Source organism: Schistocerca nitens, chromosome 1 (assembly GCF_023898315.1).
Source record: "Schistocerca nitens isolate TAMUIC-IGC-003100 chromosome 1, iqSchNite1.1, whole genome shotgun sequence".
Classification (NCBI taxonomy): Eukaryota; Metazoa; Arthropoda; class Insecta; order Orthoptera; family Acrididae; genus Schistocerca; species Schistocerca nitens.
In genome coordinates, this window is record NC_064614.1 from 733,605,559 (window position 1) to 733,631,101 (window position 25,543).

A 25,543-nucleotide genomic window follows, 5' to 3' on the forward strand; every position below is an offset into this window, starting at 1 on the left:
AAGCATTGTCAGTGGAAAGGAGGATAACACCATCCCTAGCCGTGAGGCGGTAGCGCAAAGTGTAGTAGTTCCGCAACGGATCAGAAGTCTTAGCGGACAGGCGATCTGGCCAACCCTTCTGAATACAGCATAAAACCTGGGAGAGGGTAGGGTCAGAACCCGTAGCAGCCGCCAACCTGTCCCCAGTGATGGGGAACCCGTCCACAACCTGCTGCTCGGCAACATCCAGGTGGAAACACAAAAGTTCATCCCTATCGAATGCCAGATCAGGACCCATGGGAAGGTGAGACAGAGCATCAGCATTTGAATGTTGAGCTGTTGTCCGGAAATGAATCTCATAATTGAAACGAGACAAGTAAAGAGCCCAATGCTGGAGGCGGTGTGCAGCCTTGTCGGGAAGTGATGTTGATGGATGAAACAAGGAAACAAGTGGTGTGATCCATAACAAGATGAAATTTTGAGCCATAGAGAAAAACACCAAACGTATGAAGAGCATAAATAATGGCCAAAGCTTCTTTTTCAATTTGAGAATACTTTTGTCGGGCATTCGTGAGCATTTTGGAGGCATAAGCAGAGGGTTGTTCCAAACCGTCAGAAAAATGGTGCGCAAGGACTGCACCGATCCCGTATTGAGAGGCATCCGTGGCAAGAACAAGATGTTGGCCAGGTCGATAAGTAGCCAGGCACAGGGCCTGTTTCAGCATATTCTTCAATTTCTGGAAAGCCGCATCGCATGATGCGGACCAGTGAAAAGGCACGTTTTTATGCAACAGGCGAAGCAACGGCTGAACCACCGAAGCCGCAGACGGTAAAACTTGTGATAGTATGCTATTTTCCCCAAGAAGGCCTGCAGTTCCTTAACAGATGTAGGGTGAGGAAGGGCATCGATCGCAGCGACAGTTTGCTGAAGTGGACGAATACCATCCCAAGAGAGTTGAAACCCCAAGTACGCGATAGATGCCTGAAAAAATTGTGATCTCTGAAGATTACACTTAAGACCGGCAGTCTGTAAGACATGAAAAAGTGTGCAGAGATGTTGAAGATGTTCTTCCGTGGTGGAGCCAGTGACAACAATGTCGTCCATGTAATTGATACACCCAGGGACAGGGAGCAATAATTGTTCCAAGAATCGCTGAAAGAGAGCAGGGGCGCTAGCAACCCCGAATGGCAAGCGTTGGTATTGGTAGAGGCCGAAAGGCGTGTTAAGGACCAGAAACTGCCGGGAAGCAGCGTCGAGAGGAAGTTGACGATAAGCTTCCGACAGGTCAATTTTAGAAAAATACTGGCCTCCAGCAAGTTTAGTGAACAGTTCTTCAGGTCGGGGCATAGGGTAAGTGTCAATGAGGCATTGAGCATTTACAGTGGCTCTGAAATCGCCACAGAAACGAATATCACCATTTGGCTTAGCAACGACAACGACAGGAGAGGACCACTCACTGGAAGTGACAGGAAGCAAGACCCCTGAAGTAGTGAGACGATCCAGCTCCCATTTTACCTGATCACGAAGGGCCACAGGAATGGGCCGAGCCCGAAAAAACTTAGGCCGAGCAGTGGGTTTGAGCGTGATATGAGCTTCAAAGTCGTTTGCATGGCCTAACCCAGGAGAAAAAAAGGGACGAAAATGTCGTTGACAAGGAATCCAATTGGGCTTAAGGAATAGCAACAGAGACGATATTGACAGAGTCATCTATGGAGAACCCAAAAACACGAAAGGCATCAAAACCAAAAAGATTCTCTGCGTTACTCTGGTTGACCACAAATGTGGGAACAGTGCGAACGACGGATTTGTAAGATACCTCAGCATTAAACTGTCCCAAGAGAGAAATCTTCTGTTTATTGTATGTCCGTAATTGCCGAGTGACAGGTGACAGGAGTGGAGAACCCAACTGAAGATACGTCTGAGAATTAATTATAGTGGCAGCAGAACTGGTATCCACCTGCATGCGAACATCTCGACCATGGATTTGGACAGTGAGGAATAACTTCCCTGAAAGGGAAGAAGTGCAATTGACAGACAACACATAATCAGAATCAGCGTCATGTTCATGAACATCATGTATGCGGTCGGATTTGCAAATGGAAGACACATGACCTTTCTTTTTGCAAATGTGACACACAGCCCAACGTTGGGGACAATCCTCGCGTGAATGTTTCGTAAAACACTGCGGACATGAAGGAAGTTGCCGGGGGTTTTGCTGCAGTTTCTTAGCGGGTTGTTTACGGTTAGGCCGAGGCTGCCCATGGGAGCGCACTGCGGCCACGTCGGCCGGCAGGGACGCGCAGCACTTGTCGTCAACAGCGCACAGAGGTTGTATTTCCCCGACGTCACCCCACGCCTCTATTTGCGCCCCAGCGGCGCGAGAAATTTCAAAAGATTGCGCAATGGAGAGAACTTCATCTAGAGTCGGATTTGCCAACTGAAGGGCACTTTGCCGAACTTCTTTGTCGGGTGCCGACCGGATAATAGCATCCCGTACCATGGAATTGGTATAGGATTCTTTGTGAACATCAGTAACAAATTGACACTTTCAACTGAGGCCGTGAAGTTCAGCAGCCCAAGCGCGATAGGATTGATGTGGCTGTTTTTGACAACGATAAAAGGCAACATGAGAGGCTACCACATGCGTTTGCTTTTGAAAATAGACAGACAGAAGTGAGCACATTTCAGCAAAGGACAAAGACGCAGGATCCTTCAAAGGAGCCAATTGCGACATCAACCGATACATTTGAGGTGAAATTCAGGAAAGGAACAGAGACTTACATGGTTGTTCGTCCGTGACATGAAATGCCAAGAAGTGCTGTCGAAGATGTTTTTCATAATCAGACCAGTCTTCCACCGTCTCGTCGTAAGGAGGAAAAGGAGGTATAGCCAACGACGAGAAACACCCCGCATTTTACGCCGCGACGAAATCGCGAATCGCCGCTGATAGAAGCATTTGCTGTTGAAGGAGATTTTGCAAGAGTTGCTCGACAGTAACCATGGAAACCTGTGGGTCAACGGTGAAAAGGAAAAATCCACTACCTCGTCACCAATTGTTATAACGTCAAGTTGAACACACGTTTCAGAACGACACCACACATATAAGTCACAGAGTACGTTGACAAGCAAGACATGTGCACGCGTTAACATTCGAATGAGCACTGAGTCCCAGTCTAGCGGCCGCTGCTCGGCTGGCCGCTTAGGTGGCCCAGCTGCTGCATGGCTGGCAGACAGCGCCGCACGTAGAGGACGCGCGTAATTGCGCGGCGGCGCTTTGAATGATCGGCGAGTTACAACACATACATCTTTAAGAAATGGTGTGTCACATATACCAGGCTTTCATAATCTGGACATGCACTGAACTCAAACCAATAGTCAACCAGTATAAAATTGTTCCATTTATGTAAGTGAAGGATGAGCCAGCCACCTTGATAACTCATTAAAAGTTTCTCTCCAATATTTTAGAGAACAAGTCAGACATTTCACAGAACCTTCAAAGTTGCACCACACTTGCACCTCTGTCAGTTAAAATAGAGGGCCAATATGTAGGTAAATTAGCTGCTATTAGCTTGTCCGAATACAAAATGAAGTCAACTAAAATGTGGTACACTGTGATCCATAGAACACAAGCACCAAACATTGGAGAGTCATCTAGCTGGTGCAAGAATTCTTGTGTCATAGGGCTGCATCCTATGCAAAGACAACAGAAAAGGACCTCATCCCATGTATGTGGCTGTAAAGACATATGCTATGACCAAATTGTTGGCTGTCACTTCGTCTTCTTCCCATCTACACATGACTCTGTACCTCAAAAGTGAGGCAAGAGCATACAGGTGAATGGCACACTGAACTATCTGACTATCTCAACATGCTTCCTTGGCTGCCACATCTGCCATTTCATTTCCCTTAATATTCACGTGTGCCCTAGTACCTAGCAGAAAGATACCTCCTTCCCCAGCATTTGTAGATGGAGAAGTTCATTCCACGTATTCTGGATTAGTTTATCCCCTGGATATAGGTGTTGTAGAGAGAAATTTAGCAGTCACAATACATCTCATCTGCTTCAGTGTCCTCAAGATCACTTATAAGTCTGCACTGAACACAGTGAATGCTTGAGGTAACTGGATCTTAAGAACATAATTGGGGAAAACAACAGAGCATACAAGGCAATCCCCCCATTTCGACACACCCATGAATACAGGTACATACAAACAAACACGATCTGAATAGACCTCGAAGGCCCAATGTGGCCACCATGTCGCCTTCAGCCCTTAGGCATCACTGGAAGCAAATATGGAGGGGCATGTGGTCAGCACACCACTCTCCCGGCGATTGTCAGTTCTCATGACCAGTGCCACTATTTCTCAGTCAAGTAGCTCCTTAACTGGTCTATCCTGGGCTAAGTGCACCCTGCTTGCCAAGAGCACTCGGCAGATCTGGGCAGTGCCCCATCCAAGTGCTAGCCAAGCCTGACAGTGCCTAACTTCAATGATCCGACGGGAACCGGTATTACCACTGTGGCAAGGCCGCTGGCTACAGCTGTATACACTGACTGAAAAAAAAAATCACAACACCAAAAATATTTAATGTAGAACAATGAAATTTCAGGACTACATTTGTCTAGGTAACATATTTGAGTGATTAATATTGCAAGATCGCGGGTAAATGTACGTGTGAGATAAGTCATTGCAAATGTGAAATGCTGGTACATCAATAACAGTTAAAACACCCACAATGTTGAAAGCAAGCATTCAAAGGTGCATGCATTATGTTATACAGGTGCCGGATGTCAGTTTGTTGGATGGACTTCGATGCCTGTTGCACTTGATCGGTCAATACAGGGACAGTTAATGCTGGTTGTGGATGATGCTGGAGTTGTCGTCTGACAATGTCCCTTATGTACTCGACTGGAGACAGATCTGGTGATCAAGCAGGCCAAGGCAACATGTCGACACTCTGTAGAGCAAGGTGGGTATAAGAGCAACATGTGGGCAAGCGTTATCCTGTTTCAAAACACCCCTGTTCATGAATGGCAGCACAACAGATCGAATCACAAGAGCGACATCGACTTTCGCAGTCAGGATGCATAGGATAACCACAACAGCGCTCATGCTGTCAAACAAAATCGTGTCCAAGACCATAACTCCATATGTAGGTCCAGTGTGTCTAGCACGCAGACAGGTGGGCCGCAGGGCCTCAACTGGCTTCCTTCTAGCCAATGCATCATCATCACTGGCACAAAGACCAAATCAGTTTTCATCAGAAAACACAATGGACCTCCACAATGAGCTCATGCTTGACACCACTGAAGTTGCAAATGGCGGTGTTTGGGTTCGGTGGAATGCTCACTACAGGGCACCTGGCTCAAAGCTGTCCTTGAAGTAATCGATTTGAAACAATTTCTTGAGACAACATGGTCCCAACTGCTGTTCAAATTGATGCTGCAGATGTGCCAGAGCCGTATGCCAAACACGATGGTCTACCCTCTCGGTAGAGCCACGTGGCTATCCGATCTTGTTGTGGCCGTACATTCTCATGACCACCATTGCAAGCAATCATGAACAGTGGCTACATCCTCGCAAGTCTTTCTGCAGTATTTCAGAAGGAACCTTCAGCTTCTTGTAGCTCTATTACACGACCTTGTTCAAACTTGGTGAGATGTTGATAATGGTGTCTTTGTTACCTTATAGGCATTCTTGACTAACATCAACTCACCATGTTCAATCTTAAAGGCAACTAATGCCCAAGACCATTACGGTGTGTATTTAAAGCAAACTTGATATACATCCTCATAGTGGCACTACTATTGCCACCCTTGTGTGACCAGCATGAAATCTGAACAGACATCACCTTTCAGATGTACACACACTTACCACCTTTCATTTCTGTCGTACAACTCCTTCTTGGTGTTGCAACATTTTTTCCTGTCAGCGTAGTTGTAGTGCTCATTTAAAATGTTGTAAAATACGGTATTAAAAACAGATGCTGTAGTTCAGCCTTTCTTGCAACTCATCTAGAGGGCCTCTGTAGTAAGTGGGCAGTAGTCAGTTCTAGCTCTGGGTTTGACTTTGTACTTCCACCTACACCAAGTTACTCCAGCTCATGCTTCACATGGGTCCTAAACAGCCTTGTTGTTCACAGACAGCTTCAGAAAAGATATTTGATAGCTGGATGGGCAACAGTATGGTATATATGGTGAGGAGCCATGTTGGCAGTTGGAAAAGGTAAGAAATATGACAAAATATTTGAAAAAGGTGATTAAAAGGTGACAGAATGTTTTTAAAAGGTCACTAAGAGTTCACAAATTATTTCAATAAGCAGATATGGCCCAATGAATTGTTTTCATTTTTGATAATCCCCTACCAAAAAGGCTGGTTAAGGCCATAATAAATTTCTCTATTAAGGTCCTGGATGGGGTATTGCCATTTTTTCCCTTCATACAAGTTTTATTGATATACACAGGTAAACAAATAATTTGGTATTGGTAATTCAATATTGATGATCGTAATTCACAAACAAAATATAATCACATTTTTAAAACTTAATGACACTCTACACTTCAATATTGGTGAAAGATAACATAATATTTTAGGATTACTGTGTCTTAGGAATATTAGCACAAAATGAAGTCATCATACTAGATATTTTCTCAAGGTTTTTCTGAATGTTTTTCACCTCTCTTTCCTTCCCTCTTTCTACTACTTTTATGATTTGTGCTTCCTCACACATACCTTGGGAAAATTTTATTGCCTTTAAAATATGGTAGCTAAAGAAAACTTCACAAGCCAAGATCACTAAACTGGCACTTTACTCGGTAACTGGTTTCAACAGAGCTCTACTGCTGTAACCGGACCTTATGCTTTTTTAATTTTTACAGTGTGTTATCGATCACCATTACAAATCATTTCACACTGCATATGCACATCCCACTACCATGAAGATCACAAGACATCAGCATGTCACATATAAAAGTAAAATAAAGAACAACAACTGCCTTCAGTCACAATCCTGTTTTTATTTCAATGCACAATACATTTTGATGCCATGGGGACTCATCTTCAGGTGGTCTGGTGGTCTACATCGATTATTTTTCCAGATTTAGGTTAATTCTGGTCCTGGTAAGATTACAATGGCATATTACAAAATGGTCACATTGCGAATATAAGTTTACAAAACTAATACAAATCGAAAAATAACATACTGTTTCCAGAGGTGGATACATGGTTTTTGAAGTACAGTATGAGTAACCATGTTTATTTACACACAAAGTGAAGAAAAATTCATGCACTTTGACTTCACAGTGTGATTCTTCACGTCCTACCAACACAAAAATGTCTCTTACTAAATTTCATCCTGCAAATATTTCTGGCAGTAAATAGAGATTAAAGACTGGCAATCTGGCAACAGCTAATCACATGTATGGTAACTGTTAGCATATTGGAGTAGTGCTGTGCAGTTGATGCAGCGGATAGTATTTTGGGTTAGCATGCAAGAGGTCGAGAGTTCGATCCTGTGTCCAGATGCATTTGTTTTTATTTTCCTCTTTCATTCTGCCATATAATATTATAGTATACACTGTTGCTTAAGCAATATGTACCCAACATTTATATCATACAGTGTTTGTAAAGGTGAACATAACAGGGTCAGACAAGCTGGAAATAGGCAACTGAAGCAAAAGACCTGTCATAGAACAGAATAACTACAAAAACAATATCAGATTCAAGGTGCTTAAGATGATTGCACAGTTAAATAACTCTACACCTATCAGTCATTCACACCACAAGCAGTATGTCTGCTCAGGAGCAACCAGAGACAATAATAATTTCCATATTAATTACTGCATGACATTTACAAAAGAATACATGGTACTCAGAGCAGACGCTCAAAGTGAACCCCCTGCATGTCCAAACATTGCGTAACCCACTTGATCATACAGCTCTGTACTCTTCACAACATGGCTGCATCCACAGATACAAGAACAGCATGAACACCTGCTATCAGTTCTTCCCATGTTTGTTGGCACAGTAGAATGTGCTCCTACAGGTGTCCCCACAGGAAGAAGTCCAAGTGATTTAGGTCAAGTGAATGCCGAGGCCATACATATGATCCTCCCCGTCCGAGCCATTTCTCTGAAAATGTTCTGTCTAAATACCATTACACATTAATTCCAAAGTATGGAAGTGCACCATCATGTTGAAAGCATAACCTCTGCCCAGTATGAAGTGGAACATCTTCCAGTGCAACAGACAAGTGGTTTGAGAGGAATGCATGATACCTACATGCAATCTACTGGTCAGGCAACAAGCATGATCACAAACTCCTATCTCCCAATATTCCCGCCCAGACGTTGATTCCAGAGCAAACTTTATATCCATGGTTGTGGATGACATGCTGGTTAATGTCACACCAATGGTGGACATTGTGAAGACAGCTTTAAGAGTGAACACTGCTTTATCCAATCATATTACAGTGTTCACAAAGTCGTTGTTGGCTTCCTGTTATTATTGGAACCATTCACAGAACTGCATCTGCCGATGGTGGTCTGCAGGATGCAGGTGTTACATTAAAGAATAATGACAAGGGTGCAGCCCAAGCTCATGCAGCACGTCAACGAATGTGTGTTGTGAGACACGCAGCCACCTTGCTATGCCACGTGTACTTCGTTGAGGTTCTTGGTGTATGATCTCCAGAATAGTTTCCTCAGTTGCTAGATAACAGCAAGACCTTGAACGACCTCTTTCACACAATGGTGGAAGGAGGGAACCTGTCTCCTGATGGCAAACCTCCAGAGAATGAAAAACATTTTTGTCTGGAAGACATCGACCAGGATATCTAGCAGCATATTTACAAGCAGAAATACCAGCCCAGTTATCACATGCACCAAGGACCAGAATCATATCAACTTATTCATTGTTTGTATATGCCATACATATGTCACACTGTTTTAGAATAACACAAGAAGAAAATACCAACATGTACGAATGTACATGGAGTCTGTCACAGGCACATTACTCTGCTAGCAACTGGTCCCCGTCTGGTGAACAGTGCATACAGTATTAACACAGCATTAGTTGCAGTGGGCTGTTCCACCTAAGTGCATCACCTCTCTTACAGCTTTTGTTCTGCATGATTCATCCCAAAGCTGCTAACTGTGAAATGTTCATTTTTGAATTACACTGTTTCCCTAACAGTAATGGATCTGATGTTCCCACATTTTTGTCAATGACGATGATAATAATAATAATAATAATAATAATAATAGCATAATTAGTGTTTCCATGGTGATAATACATACAAATGGTAACTGAGTTTGGAAATTATTTGCAGAGCATGTTGCTACCCCTACTGGTGATGTAATGCCCTAGCAATATGTAATGAACTTGAACGTGGCAAGAATAACAGCTGGTAGTAATCAACAGGACTGTAGAAGGAGGGCACACAGAAAATACATTTTGAATCTAGTAGATGCAGTGGTACAAAACGATTTGTGTCCACAACGTGCAAAAGGCTTCTTTTAAAGGTGACCAATAAAAACGACTGTACTTCGATTTCTGCGTCCACAGTATGCAAGTGCCAATGTTTCGTAAAAGATTCACTGTCTGACAATTGAGATGCTAGCTATCAAACCATGAATATTACATTTAGCAAAGAAAAGCAAATACACCTCGACCCAAAATTGAACCCTCAGCCTCCTGCATGCGAACCCAAAGTGCTGTCCACTGTACCAACTGCACAGCACTACAACTACATGCTGACAGAGTTAGTTACCATACATGTGATTATAGTGTTGCCAGACTGCTAATCTTTTACAACCATTTACTGCTGTAAACATGAGCAAAATGAAATTCTGTGAGAGACATTTTTGTATTGCTGTATGTGAGGAATCACATAGCAAAGTCCAAGTGTGCGAATTTTTCTTCACCCTGTGTACACGCTTTTTGTTCTACAGCACATGTTGTAAATACAAGTCAAAACAAGTCAAAGTTAAAGATGCTACATTTCTACAAAATACACAGATTTTATTATTTCAAAGGAGACGAAGCCATTAAATTATTAGTTATACATAATGATATTTACAAACAAATATTTGTGAATATATCAAATGTGGATTACGTATCAAATGATTGCACTGTAAAATATTTGTTTCTTTAGGAAAAAATAAACTTTCAAAATTATTGAAAAAAAGGTGGCTGCTAAACTCCATTTGTTCACTCAGCATGTTTTCAGAAGATTTTATTTTGTGTAACATTATTTCTAATCGTTCTAGTAGATCAAGTTTTTTACGATGGTTTTCTGTGTGGAGTGCAGTTAGGTTGTTATAAATGTCACTTAGTCTGTGTCTGTCAAGGTACATGTAGTTGCAATTGTTGATTCGTCGTTGTGGTTAAGTCTGAAAACATCATTGTGTTCTTTGTATCATGTGTGGAAAGTTCTTCCTGTTTTGCCTATGTAAAATTCAGGGTAGCTATTACATTGTAATTTATATATTCCTCTGTATTCTGTTACTGGGGTGTTTGTGTTTACTGTGTGAGGTAAGCAGTGTCCAAGTTTGTGGTTAGTAGAGAATGATATTTTAATATTGGTGTCTCTAAATAAGTTAGCAATTTTTTTAAGATGCTGTGCCCAAACAGGGAATGTTTGTGAAGAAGTGTGTTGTGTCAGTAGTTATTCTTGTAGGGCTTCTGTTACAGATGTTCGCCTGTATTTTGTTGGATAGTTTGTCAACTGACTTTTCTGAATACCCATTATTAACTGCAATTGCTTTGATCATATCAGTTAGATTTGTTAATGCTTTGGGTTTCAAAGGTAATGTATGTGCCCTGTTCAACATGGATTAAGTGTATCATACTTGTGTGTGTTTGGATGGTGAGATGATTCACGTATCATGATATCAGTGTAGGTTGCTTTCCTGTAAATGTAAAAATTATGTTCTTGTTGTTCATTAACAATTTGCGAGGTCTAAGAAATCTATGGATTGATTTGTTTCATATTCAGTTGCGAACTTTATTTTATTGTGGAGTGAACTGAATAATGTAAGAAGCTCATCAAGTTCATCTTTTGTGTCATCAAGTAGGAGTAGAGTGCCATCTACATATTTTCTGTAAAATACCAGTTTTTTCAGCAAGTTTATTTTCCCCTTAGAAAAACTTATTTTCTAAGTAGTTGATTAATACGTCAGCAAGGAAGTTTGACATGTTGTCACCCATAGCTAAGCCTTCTTTCTGTTGGTAGATTTTTTCACTGAAAGAGAAGTATTTTTGGGATAGTATGAGTTGAGAACAGTCTTGGTTGCAATTTTAGTTTTTTTATTTATCAACTAAGCGTTTCACCTTATTTAGGCATCTTCAGGCTGATCTTAATGTGGTATTTCTTAGTATGATCCTTTAGACAGTGTAGCTAAAGGGCATCGTCGAGGACATCAAGCCAACATCGCCTTCGTTAACCTCAGTAAATACTTTCTAGATGGATGTATGTGACTCCAAGACCTGTATAACGCATTCACGTTCACAGAAGTAGATACTAGAATTGTAGTATGTGCTCCTGTGAACGTTAATGTGTTATGCAGGTCTTGGAGTCAGTCACGTCCATCTAGAAAGTATTTACTGAGGTTAATGAAGGCGATGTTGGCTTGATGTACTCGATGATGCCCTTTAGCTACACTTCCTAAAGGATCGTCCTAAGAAATACCAAATTAAGATCAGCCTGAAGATGCCTAAATAAGGTGGAATGCATAGTTGATAAATAAGAAAACTAAACTTGCAACCAAGACTGTTTTCAACTCATACTATTAAACACTGGTTTGCTGATTCATGCCACAGATGAATTGGAAGAATTTATATTTTTGGGATAACTAGTCTGAGCAGTATTTTTCGGATAGTATTAGTTTGAGCAGATCGACCAACTCAGAAATCTCCAATATGGTTAGTTACTTGTGTTTGATAAGGTTTTTCTATAGTTGCAATCGTCTCTTTGACAGGTACAGCATCAAATGAGGCCCATCTAGCTTCTCTGGGGAGTTTTACATATTTGATGAGTGTTGTTAAATCACACGTATTTTTTATTGAGTATGTGGTGTCAAAGATGTAAAATTCCCTGAGGATGTTATTTAATGGTTGGGGAAGTTTGTATTCTGAGTGTATTCTTGGAATTAACCATTGGTCTAATTGGAGAGTTAGCTTTATTGATCTTTGGTTGTACTCTAAGTTTGGGGGCAGAGGTATTCATTAATGTGCAACATTATACTTGTTTATCAGTGAGCAGGAAGTTACAATGGTTAAGGTTTTCTTCAATTTTTCCTGGAATTTAGTTGTTGAGTCTTGGTTCAATTCAGTAATATTGTTTTCTGAGAAAAAATTAAGAGTTTTACCAATGTAATCATCTTTGTATTACAAAAAAGTGTATATATGTTCATAAACATGTTTGCTCCTAATGTGATTCAAAAGCCATGTATCCACCACTGGAAACAGTAAGTTATTTTTCAATTTGTGGTAAACTTATATTCACAATGTGTCCATTTAGTAATATATTATTGTAATCTTAGCAGTACCAGAATTAACCTAAATCCGGAAAAATAATCACTGTAGACTGTCAAAGTACCTGAAGATAAGCCCCCATGGCTCGAAATGAATCGTGCATTGAAATAAATCGTGACTGTGACTGACGGCAGTTGTTCTTTATTTTATGAAAGTAGTATAGTCATGGAAGAAACACTGACAGAAATCAATAAAATTTATGTACAAAAATAAACTTAACTATATTGTGTCAGTTGCATGTGGTCGTGTCCACTATGGCCAGGTAAGATAGAGGCATTTAAACAATCATTCTGCGCGCACTCCATACGTGAATGAAACAGGAAAAAAGCCTGATAACTGATGCAATGGGGTGTACCCTCTGCTATGCACATTACAATGGTTTGCAGGGTACAGATGTACATGCAGACCAGACAATCTGGGGCTGTCAGCAGTGGACCACTGAGAGCGAACAGAAAAGGCGAACAACGAGGAAACAGTCAAGTGGAGACATCGCTACAGATAAACACAACCAGTGACTAACCCAGAGAGTGAAAAACTGAATGTAAAAAAAGTGGAGATGAAGAACCAACAATGCATTATGACAATGAGACAATAGTGAAGTGAATACACCACTGAGTCGCAAATTGCTGATGGAGGAACTTATTGCAAGCTCATTTGGAGATTGAATAGTGCATGGGGGGACAGTGTGCAAAGCTAACACTAGCAGTTGTAACAACTCTGCCTTGTTGTCGAGGTCTTGTTCCATACTCTATGGCAGACTTTAAAGTTGCTGGGCTGGGATACCAGATCCCTTCCCACCCAAAATGGGTGAGTATGGCTGGAAGCATCATGGATGATGATGTTTTCGGAAAGTGAATACATAGTATGGTTCTTGCTCCTGAATCATAGCTCTCGTGACAATTAATTCATCTAGACAGTTACTGGAAGTGGCGATGCACATAGCTGAATGAATCTCTGGAAGATTGCAGGAGCAGAAGACATCTCAAAAGGCAAGTGCCGGTACTTTGCACAAGCAGATAACTAATCTGTACTGTGACCCTTCATCTAGCTATATTTGCAAATATGTGTCAGTAAGGTCAATCTTTGAAAAATATTCTCTTCTGACAAGGTTTGTGAGGTCGCCTGGATGTGGTAGAGGGTAGGTTTCTACTTGTGCTTGTGATTGTTGGTTTAAGGTCGGTGCATAACCTAAAGGAAGGAAGATTAAGCTTTAATATCCCATCGACACCAAGGTAATTAGAGACACAGCACAAGCTCAGATTGTTACAAGGATAAGGAAATCAGCCATGCCCTTTCAAAGGAATCATACTGGCATTTGCCTGATGTGATTTAAGGAAATCCCAGAAAACCTAAATCTGCATGGCTGGACTTAGATTTGAACCGTTGTCCTCCAGTGTATTTGAACTTTTGTCCTCCAGAATGTGAGCCCAGTGGATTAACAACTGCACCACCTCACTCAGTCCATAACTTGAGGAACAATTGGGTTCAACTGGTTCAATCACCCTAGGCTCGTGGAGTTGGTCAAGTTCCTGCTTAAATGCTGTCCACAAGTGTAAGGAGACTGGAATGGGCCATATTTGACAGAAATGAGGCACAGCATCTAGTTGCAAGCAGATATGAACCTCAAAATCACACCCCAGGCCTGGTTCAAATACAGCTGCAAATGCAGCACAGATATCATCCATTTTGTGGAAGAGAAGTGTATCAGTGATTGCCTGAACTTCACCACTGACGGAGAATGAAACGCAGAGAAGGCAACCAGACTGAAAAGATTTCCAATGAGTGACTATCAACAACAAATAACATGATCTTATTGTTGACATTATTGTACACTGCAGTGATTGTAAACTGGCATCACTGAGGAACTGATTTCTCACCATATACCAACAACTTGTCTGGGACTGGCACGGTACAATTAGCAGTCGAGAAAACATTAATTCATCTGATGCTGATGAATCATGATGCCGCTGTCTTGGAAGCAGTTTCCAGGTGTTTCGCATTCCTGGGACCCAATGTAGCATCTGGATATTACTGCTTGCAGTCGGGCCATGAGGCACTTTTTGTCTGGTGCTTGTCCAGTTTTGAAATATTGCATGACTGTCAAAATATCTTCCATGATGGGTTGTCTAATTTGAGGGGCGATGTGTGTACTTACAGATAGGGAGTGAAATGAACAACATCTCTAATTAAAGAATCTCCATATGAGGCTCTCTCATGCTGGGTTCGTAGAAGTTTAATCACATTGGTGACTTAACTCCTGCAAATCAATCATCCAGGAGCAATACAACTAACCAGGCTGTTTGTGGTGTTGATATAATTTCAGTCATATGCAATCACACTGAATCTTTGTGAATAAAAATTCAACAGTAACATGCACACTTCCTTCAATTTGAGGGAACCTGCATTCAATAGAGGAGCCAATTTCTTAAGTAAGACTAATGTCTCCAGAGAAGACCAAGACAGGAAGACTGAATGTTGGAGACTGTTATCAGTGGTGAAGTGCTAAATGTCAGAAATGCAAGTGGGAGGTATTAGATATTGCTCCTGGATGACTAATTTATAATGGTTAAGTAACCAATGTGATTAAACTTCTCTGAACCCAGCATGAGAAAGCCTCATATGGAGATTCTTTAATTAGAGATAAACAGGTTGTTCATTTCACTGCCAATCTGGAAGTACAACATCAGCCCTCAAATTAGACAACCTACCATGGAATATATTTTGACAGTCATGCACTCTTTCGAATTTGGGCAAAAGTGCCTCTTGACCTGACTGTAAGTAGCAAGCATAAGAAATTTTATAAAAGAAACAATAATTACTGACAATGTCAGCTTACCCAAGTAATTTAATGAAATTATAAACAATAGGTACAACACACGAATTTTTCAAATGCGGCTGATTAAAGAAACTGCCTGATGAAAAAAAGAAAAGAAAACCTGAAAATCTAATCTCACAGAAAAAAACATAACAAGCACAAAGTTTTTCCTACAGCAGTGAAGCAAGTGAAAACCTTAATTTCTAATTAGACCAAGTGGTGAGTACAGGCCACATCCGCATGCAGGCTGAATCAATGACGACAGGCTGGGATTTTGTTCAGGAAAGACATATGGCAAATATAGAAATAGAAAATAATAATATACAGCATACATTTAAAACATTAAGTATTTTTGGTGACATAGTTCTCAGGTATGGCAGTAACAACATACCTCCTTTTGTATTCTTGTGGGTCGGGTCTTTCCATGCAACATTAAATAATCTATATCTGTTCCAAGAACGTAGCCTCCGAACTGTGCAGCAGCAACAAGAAGTGATCCTGAAATGTCATTTTAAAAATTTATTTCATCTGTCAGCCTAAACAAAAATTCTGAAATTTTCCAAAAGTAAGAATTACTTTTGACACTTGTAATAAATGTTTTCAGCTTTAATATCCTTTATTAAAACAATTATTGATACAGAAAAATGGCAAAAATTTAGGATCATTGGTATTCCACTGACCTCACAAGGAGACTAAAAATTTCATAACTTAGCTGATACTCAATAAAGTAAATGTGAATTGTTTAGAATATACAGAAAAAAGTAGCTTCAGTTGTTAAAAATATAATCTGTCAGTAATGTATAATAACGATGATGATGATGATAATGATGATGATGATGATGATGATGATGATGGTGACAGCAATGGATTTATGGAATATACTTTGTATTCCTATCTCTCCACAAGAAAATGCTGCCTGTTGTGGAATGTGAATTGACATCTAGGCAGTACTGACACAGTCTGGCGATGCAGCTGGTCCTTAATTCCCCTGCGCAAAAGGCAAGTTCTCTCTTGGCGGGTTCTATTCAATGCTATCAGGTACGATGGTCTTCAGTTTCATAAAGGCTCTACATAATTTCAGGAGACAGGCTCAAACTCATTCCCACATCATATGCAGCATACGTTTAAGATATTAAATACTTTTAAGCACATAGTTCCTAGGCAAGGTAGCCACATTACCTTCTGATTAAAAATAAGGCTCAGTAATGCCACAAACTCATTCTAAATTGGGAAGATTAAAACTACTTAAAACTACAATAGAAATATTTAGTAACTTTTCTGTTAAAAATGTAAAACCAAGTTTTAGCATCCATTCTTCCTGCTTACTGTCATCCGTATATAGTGTACTTCAGCTGGAAGGTCGGAGACACACAAAAAAACTAAAAACTTGTCCGTGAATAAAGATCCATAAATGAGGCAGTTTACTGTGAATACAACAATACAGCTTTTTAAAAAAATCAGATGTTGTACATCTGCCTCCAGCAAGGTCTGGTTATCAATGGTAGATTGCTATCTCATGTAACCACACTGAAAGCAACTAAAGCCTGGATACCTAGAATCGCGACAAAGCAAAAGTTTACTATCCGCTCCAAGGTCTTTATCACACAGGTGGTGAGGGTAACACAACAATAGCTAATTGGGTATGTACAGTTTTCAACAGGCTTGAGGAGGAAAATTAAAATGGCTTATTTACATGAGTTGAGAAATCATGTTCTTTTCCACAATAAGTTAAAGTGTTCTAGGAGAATGTCCTTAGTCTTCCCGGTGAGATGCTGTAATATGATATAATGGATTTAGCTGTTGCTTGGGGCCTGTTTATTGTACTCCAGAGAAACCCAAATTCAGCTCTCACATAGATAAGAGGCACCTGCAATTTCTTTCTCAGCGATAACAGTCAAGTCCCAATCACACCTCTCTATAATCACTGAGCAGCAGTTAAAAGCCAGATCCTGGCAGGTAGTAGTGGTGATCTGAAGGAAATGCTCTTTCACAGATTGGGAAATGACTTCCTTGCTGTTCAGAGGACTCTATTCTTAGGTAATTCTTCAGTCTTTCCTGGCAATATGTTGATATATTGAATAATTGGGTCAACCAGCAGAAGACCTAACGTCAAATCTATTCTTCATTATGGTACTATTAAGATACTACCCATGACCACCTGAAATCATTAATGGTGTTCCATACATGTGTTGGTTTAGTGGAATGGGTAACTAAAACTTCAAGGTATACATTGTTAACTGAGATCAGACATTGATGCAATGATCTAGTTTTCCCTTTAATTATATAACAGTAATTTTCTCCAAGCCTCCCAAAAGGCTTTAAGGTTCTTGATTGGTAATTTGCACTTGAACCTCAATGCCACACACACACACACACACACACACACACACACACACACAGATATATATATCTCTAAAAACAAGGATGATGTAACTTACCAAACGAAAGTGCTGGTATGCTGATAGACACACAAACACACACATAAAATTCAAGCTTCCGCAACCTAAGGTTGCTTCATCAGGAAAGAGGGAAGGAGAGGGAAAGACGAAAGGATGTGGGTTTTAAGGGAGAGGGTAAGGAGTCATTCCAATCCCAGGAGCGGAAAGACTTACTTTAGGGGGAGAAAAGGACAGGTATACTCACGCACACACACACATATCCATCCGCACATATACAGACACAACATATGTCTGCTTGTGTCTGTATATGTGTGGATGGATATGTGTGTGTGTGTGTGTGTGTGTGAGTGTATACCTGTCCTTTTCTCCCCCTAAGGTAAGTCTTTCCACTCCCGGGATTGGAATGACTCCTTACCCTCTCCCTTAAAACCCACATCCTTTCGTCTTTCCCTCTCCTTCCCTCTTTCCTGATGAGGCAACAGTTTGTTGCGAAAGCTTGAATTTTGTGTGTATGTTTGTGTTTGTTTGTGTGTCTGTCGACCTGCCAGCACTTTCATTTGGTAAGTCACATCATCTTTGTTTTTAGATATATTTTTCCTACGTGGAATGTTTCCCTCTATATATATATATATATATATATATATATATATATATATATATATATATATATATGACTACAGAGCAACAACATATAGACTTTTTGTTCCAAGGCCCTTAGTGAAGAGATCCTCAAGGACGTACAACATCTCATAAAAATACATATGCATATTTAGAAAAGCAGAGATATGCTAATGTTCTTTCCCCAGGTCCAAAGACAGTGGAATCATTAAAAAATATGAAAATAGTAGGAAACTTCATGCAGAATGTAAATAATTTGGGAATAAAGGAGAACACTCACTGAGCAACAGAAACATTGAGTTGTTGGTACACAAAAAACAGAGGAAAAAAAGTTATTTTTCGGAATAGGTCTCACACACACACACACACACACACACACACACACACACACACACACCTGAGCCCATGCACACTGCATTTCAGTAGGTGGACTGGGTAGAGGGAGGGGGAGGGGGGGGGGAGAAAGAACAGAGAGGCAGGGGGAGAGCTTGGGGATTGTGTGGCACACGTCACTTTGGTAAAGTGGTGAAGAGCTGCAAGTCTTTAGTAATGACAAGTGAAGATCACCACCAAGAAAACAGTCTTTAGTTTAAATAGTGGATTCAGACTTGTATATTGTTTGGAAATTTTCCTCATTTGTGAATGAAATCCTATGTGGATAGACACAGTGTTTCTGCAAAGTGGGACAACGACAGCAGCTTTATTATGCTTCACTGTACCTGTTGGTGTGGGCAGTTTATTCCACACAATCTCATCCCGGCTCAGAGACGTGCCCTGCACCATGGAGCCAGAAGTGACAGTCTGTATGACCTCACAGGAACAAAAAAGGAAGATGAATTATCATTACAATTCCAAAGATTTCATTCATGTCACATCATATACAGTACAGGTATTAGCACAAATTGTGACGAAGTGCTTCCTGGTCAGTGTATGAATTTATCTGGAGAAATGATTTAGATCATTCAGCAGAGCTCTAGAATTGAGAAAGTACTTCAGCTACCAACACAGGAGAAGATCCAGATGTAAAGAAGCGTGCAATGACAAAAAAATACACATGGTTATTGCGATCATTGAAGTTAAATTGTTGACAGCCAGAATTAATACTTAATGGCAGTTGTAAAATTTTGTTGTCGTATATGAAGGTCAGAATTAATAATTAACAGCAGTCATGAAATTTTGTCCAAGTATGTACATATTTCACATGAAGGCATACAGCATTCTGGCGTCCCCTGTGACAGGACCCAGTATACTTCTGTACTGGAAAAGCAACAAAATTGTCATGAATAAATAAAAATTATGAAGAAAGTAACAATTCTGAAGAAAAATTTCAGTGAAATATATTCTATTGTCCTTAGCAATGGGATCAACAGCCAACATTACGGCAACTCAAAAGTCATTAGCAGCACTGAACCGAAAATGCAGTAAGGAGAATTGCATGGTGAGTGAGTCATAATTAAATCCACTGACTACAATTACGTCAAAGAAGATTTTAATAAGTGAACAAGTCAGAACATCATAGTTTGCAGCTTCTAAGAGCTACAATTGTTTAATCAACCAATAACACTACCACACCAGGTGATAGTAGTCACATCTGTGGCTCATCCACTTGCTGCAATAGCAGCTTCAGTTGCGCACCACTGTTCAGAAACACAGTTCAGCCATTCCAAGGATTCAGCTTCCTGTCAGCATCAAGATGTGGTGAGCTGCACATGAAATGTTGTTGAGTGCTATTAAATCTTGGTTAATTTCTTATTGATTGGGGTTATAGCATGTGTTGTGGGCAATTATAAGTGGATTTTGTTTATCAAAGTTTTTCCTTTTGGGTTATGGGACAAAGATTAATTATTGGTTTATTATCATGGCCATTATTTGCCTATACTAATGAGAAGCATAGAGAAAAATTTAAAAAAAAATTGATAAGACTGTGAAGAGCAATTTGACAACAATTAAGAGCAGATTTAAGGGCAAATGTAAAAGTTGATTTGAAGGCTCAAGGCAAGAGCCTTAGTAATAAAGTAGATATGACAAATGTGAAATAAACATGAGCATTAAAACTTAATGTAATGAATTAAATTCAAAGGTAGATGCTCAGGGTCTTAAAGTCGAGTAGTCTATTTCTGAAACACAAATAACTAATGTCAAGCTCAAAAAACATCATTGATTCATCTCACAAAAACAAGAAATAAATAATAAGATCTCTAAAATATAAACTACAATACATACTTTAGCAGAGGAGTTGCATTCTGACATAATTAAACAGTATGACTTGGTGAGGAATGAAGTTAATGAGCAGTTCAGGGATGTAAGTAAATACCTGAAAAAAGATTAAAGATTTTGCTGAACCAGAATTTTTGGAAGAGCAGGTGACAAGACATGAAATCCAATTACATGTTTTAGAATAGACAAAAGATTCTGATATAACAGCAGTTTCAGGCTCTACACTTGTGACTTTCGAAGAAGCTGTCAGTGACTTAATCGAAGAAAAGATACAGGAAAAGATTGAATCATCTGCCTGTCCATCTCCATCCACAGCGAAAACAGATAGAAATGAGGGTTCGTTTCAGATGCTCTGGAATGAACTCATCAAAATGCAGGAAGGATTAATAAAGGAGACTTAACAAAAATAGTGGGTTCCCGGCAGAGTAAATAAAGGAATTGCACATAGGAAGCAGAATGAACTTAACTAAACAACTTCCAAAATTCTAACTGGAAGGTGATGTTCAACCTACTTATTTTTAAGGGCGTATTCTAAATGCCTGCTGAAGTATTGGGATGATTCCAAGGAAACTGATTTTGCTCTAAGTTATTTGGAAGGAGATGCTTCCAAGTGGGGAACTGCTCATTCAAAAAAATTACCTTCTAGGATTTTTTTTGTCAGGGGAATGTTAAAAAGAAGTACTGATTGAAAAGTATATAGTAAAAATTAATGCTTGAGTTATTAGATCCTAAACATTAAAAGAATAGATTGCTACTCATCATATAGATTGATGTTAAGTTGCACACAGGCACAACAAAAAGACTACTAAACGTGATTGTTTGGCCAAAAGACCTTCTTTTAACTTAGAAAACACAACACACATATTCACGTACTCACAACTCACACGTATATGACCATTCCCTCTGGCCACCATGGCCAGAGCAAGCGCACCTGATGGGAGAAGCAATCTGGACGGTGGGGGTAAGGAGGAGGCTGCAGTGGGTAGGGGGAGGGATAGCAGGTTAGGGGTGGGGGAAGGTGTAGCTCTACTTGCAGAGCACGCAGGAATGTGGTGGGGACAAGGTACAGCTGCTAGGTGCAGTCGGGAGGTTTGGGGGAGGGAGGCTAGAGAGAGGGGGGAGGGAGGGAGGGATGGAGACAAAGGGGGGAGGGAGAGGGGAGGGAGGGGGGGAGAGAGGGGGGGAGACTAGTGGGTGTAATTGTGGAATAGAATACTGTGTAGTGCCACAGTGGGAGCAGGGAAGGGGATAGGTTGGTGGAGGACAGTGGCTATCTCATAAGGCCAGGGGGTTATGGGAATGTAGGATGTACTGCTGTACAAGTTCCCATTTGCGCAATCCAGAAAAGCTGGTGTTGGTAGGAAACATCCAGATGGCACAAGCTATGAAGCAGTCATTAAAGTGAGATATAGTGTGCTGGGCAGCATGTTCACCAACTACATGGCCCAGCCGTCTCTTGATGACAGTTTGTCGCGGCCACTTATGCGGACAGACAAGTTGTCGGTTGTCACGCCCAGACAGATTGCAGCACAGTGGTCACAGCTTTGTTTGTAGATCAAAGGACTGCTTTCGCAAGTAGCCCTGCCTTTGATGAGACAGGTGATGCTTGTATATTGGACTGGAACAGGTAGTAGTAACAGGATATAAGGGACAGATCTTGCATCTAGGTCTATTACAGGGATATGTTCAGAGATGAGGTTAGGGATTAGGAGCAGCAATGGAGCAGTGATGGACAAGGATTGCACATGTTTCCCAAATCTATCAATATGGAAGCTAACCTTACACCAGCAGAAAGAACCACAATCCACCACCTAAACTGATCCTGACTTTATAATCCTACCTGCCAACAAAGGCTACACCACTGTGGTTTTGAACCCAAAGGTACTACCTGGTGGAAGGTCTCTGCCAGCTGTCAGATTCATCCACCCACAAACTGTGCCAAAGTGACCCCATTCCATAAATACAACATGATCTCCAATCTATCATCAAATCCTTAGGTCCAACCCAGAACCCCTCTCCTGAATCTATTTCCCTCCTCACTCCTACCACTCCCCACAGTCCTGTCTTCTAGATTCTTTCCAAAGTTCATAAACCCAACCACCCAGCATGCCTCATTGTGGCCAATCAAGGTGCCCCCACTGAGTGAATCTCTACTCTTATGGACCAACACCTTTAGCCTATTATCCACAACTCAAGTTCCTTTATCAAAGACACCAATCATTTCCTCCACTGAGTCTCCATAGTTCCTATTCCTTTACTTCATGGCAACCTGCTCATCACTATTCATTCTCCCTCCCTCTACACTAACATACCTAATGCCCATGGCGTTGCTGCTATTGAACACTACCTTTCCAGATGCCTGTCTGATTCCAAACCTATAGTCTTCTTCCTGGTCACCATAACAAATTATAGCCTCATCCACAATTACTTTACCTTTGAAGGTATCACCTACAAACAAGTCCATGGTGCAAACAATGGGAACCTGAGTGGCACCATCCTGTGCCAACCTATTCATATGCCAGTTCTCACTGAGGCCTCCAAAGACCGAAATTATCCTCCCAACCTCGTATAGAAACAGATCTCCCATGCCTTGCCTCTCCAGTCACCTAGCACCTCCCACATTCTCACCATTTGGGCAAAATGTCCCTCATGACTCAGTACCACCAGGACTGGAGCAACTAAATCATACTCTCCCCTAGGGTTTTGACTACCTCTTATAGTACCCTGAAATGGAGAATATCCTACCCACTGTTGCTCCCCCTCCTCCCACAGTGGTATTCCTTGTTCATCCCAACTCTACCCCTGCTGCTAACCCCTTGCCTCATGGCTCATAACCCTGTTATTAGACCTACATGAAAGACCTGACCTATACATCCTCCTACCACCACTTACTCCACTCTGGTCAAAAGCATTACCTACCACATAAAAGGCAGGGCTACCTGTGAAAACAGTCATATGATCTACAAACTAAACTACGATCACTACGCTGTGTTCTACGTGGGCACAATAACCAACAAGTTGTCTGTCTGCAAGAATGGCCAATGACAAACTGTGACCAAGAGACAACTCCACCACCCAGTTGCTGAACATGCTGACCACCACAACATTCTTCACTTCAGTGACTGCTTCACAGCCTGCGTAACCTGGATCTTTCCTACCAACACGAGCTTTTCTGAATTGCACAGGTGAGAAGTCTCCCTGCAGTATATCCTATGTTCCCCTAACCCCCCCTGGCCTCATTCTTCCCACCTATCCCCTTCCCTTCTGCCCTGCTACCTCCCCCTCCACTGCAGCCGCCTCCTTACCCCTACAACCCAGATTGCATCTCCCATCAGACATAGCTGCTCTGGCCTCAGTGGCTCGAGAGAATGGTCATATATGTGAGAGGTGTGTGTGTGTGTGTGTGTGTGTGTGTGTGAAAGAGAGAGAGAGAGAGAGAGAGAGAGAGAGAGAGAGAGAGCTAGCTACTCACATGTTTAGCATTCTCTTTGTTGTGCCTGTTTGCTATTCAGCATCATCTCTATATGGTGAGAAACAAATTATCCTTTTCATAGTATTTTCATTATTCCATCCTGGATTTTCCACTGTTTGGTAGATCCTAAATATTGTAATCACAGTTGTGATAACTATAAAAGTTGTATTCAATAACACCAAATTAGATCTAAATACTTGGAAGAACGTATAGAGGAGTCATTTGATTAAGATGTTCGTATATAGGCTACCTTTCAGTTTACGGAAAGAAATATGTTACTGTGGATGGACAACAATGATGGATTTATTGACATTTATTGGAGGTCTACATAAGCTGAACAAAGAAAGAGGTGATTATTTATCCACTGGGTTGCTCTCGTAGGAAAGAAAAAAATATTGTGTGGCGAGAAAGGGTAGTAACAACAGGAGAAGTAATCAAGAGTGTAATCAGAAACAGACATTTGCTTCTAATAATGCTACACTAGTATGCCAACAGATCGGTCAGCTTCAACCTAGCCATCAGAAAATAATGCACATTCCAAAGCAGGAGCTGGCTTAAAGATGTAACAAAAAGGCAGTAGACCTGCTTGTAGAAAAGCTAGTAGAGACACAGACAATTATACTGCTGAAAGATGACATCACCATCAGCAAAGACATGGAGCATGAAGGGATGCAGATGGTTTGCACCTGACAGCGTATCTTTAATTACTACCACAGCTCCCATGCAAGTGCAGGAGAATGTCTCCCATAGTATAATACTGTTCCCACCAGCCTGCATGCGTGGTGTGTTGCACGTTTTGAGCCACCATTAACGACAATGACAGCATTTGTGGAGATGACCAGTGACCTATTGTTGCAAAAACGTGATTCCCCGAAGAGCCGACAGTCAAATTCTGATGGTCCCGTGTCCACTGCAATTGTAATTGATGAAGACATGGATTTCAGATGATGCTGCTGAAGCATTTAATAATATTAAGCTAAGTGGAGGCTCAGATTTTAGTTATCTAAGCTTTTTAATTAGCCAAAGATGTGTCAGAAAATGGATTAGGCTGCAAATTGATTTGAGGGGAACTGGATCCATTTTAGAGCTACAGAAAGGGAACTATTGGCCATCATTTTGGGGTTTCTGAAATTACAAATTCTGGTTTGGGGATCACAAACAATAATATACACAGACCACCAAACCCTTGAATTTTTAATAGAAAGTATGCTACTGCATAGTAGATTAATGAGGTGGTTCTTATTCTTTACAAGTGTTCAGATTACAAATAAAGTACATCAAATGGCCACTAAGTATTGCCATTAGGTAAAACAGAAAGCCCTGGAATAACATTTACAGTTAACTTAACTGCTATTTAAACCAATAATGAAGTGTGACTTCTAGCTAGAAAAATCAAAAGAGGGCTGGTATGTGATGGATATTTCAGTGATATTGTTAGATCACTGAGTCAAGGAATGTTGTTGGAGGAGGAGGAGGAGAGTAAGTGGTTCTTACATAAGGGTACTTTGT

The 25,543-nt window shown here is 40.8% G+C and overlaps 1 protein-coding gene across 1 annotated transcript in view; it reads right to left on the bottom strand.

Moving 5' to 3' along the window:
• LOC126260097 (tRNA (guanine(10)-N2)-methyltransferase homolog) overlaps positions 1 to 25,543 on the bottom strand; it is a 174,869-nt gene that overhangs the window by 56,161 nt on the left and 93,165 nt on the right. Inside the window, exon 6 of the mRNA XM_049957329.1 lies at positions 15,720 to 15,826. Coding sequence (XP_049813286.1) covers positions 15,720 to 15,826 — 107 coding nt within the window. The remainder of the gene's footprint in view (positions 1 to 15,719; positions 15,827 to 25,543) is intronic.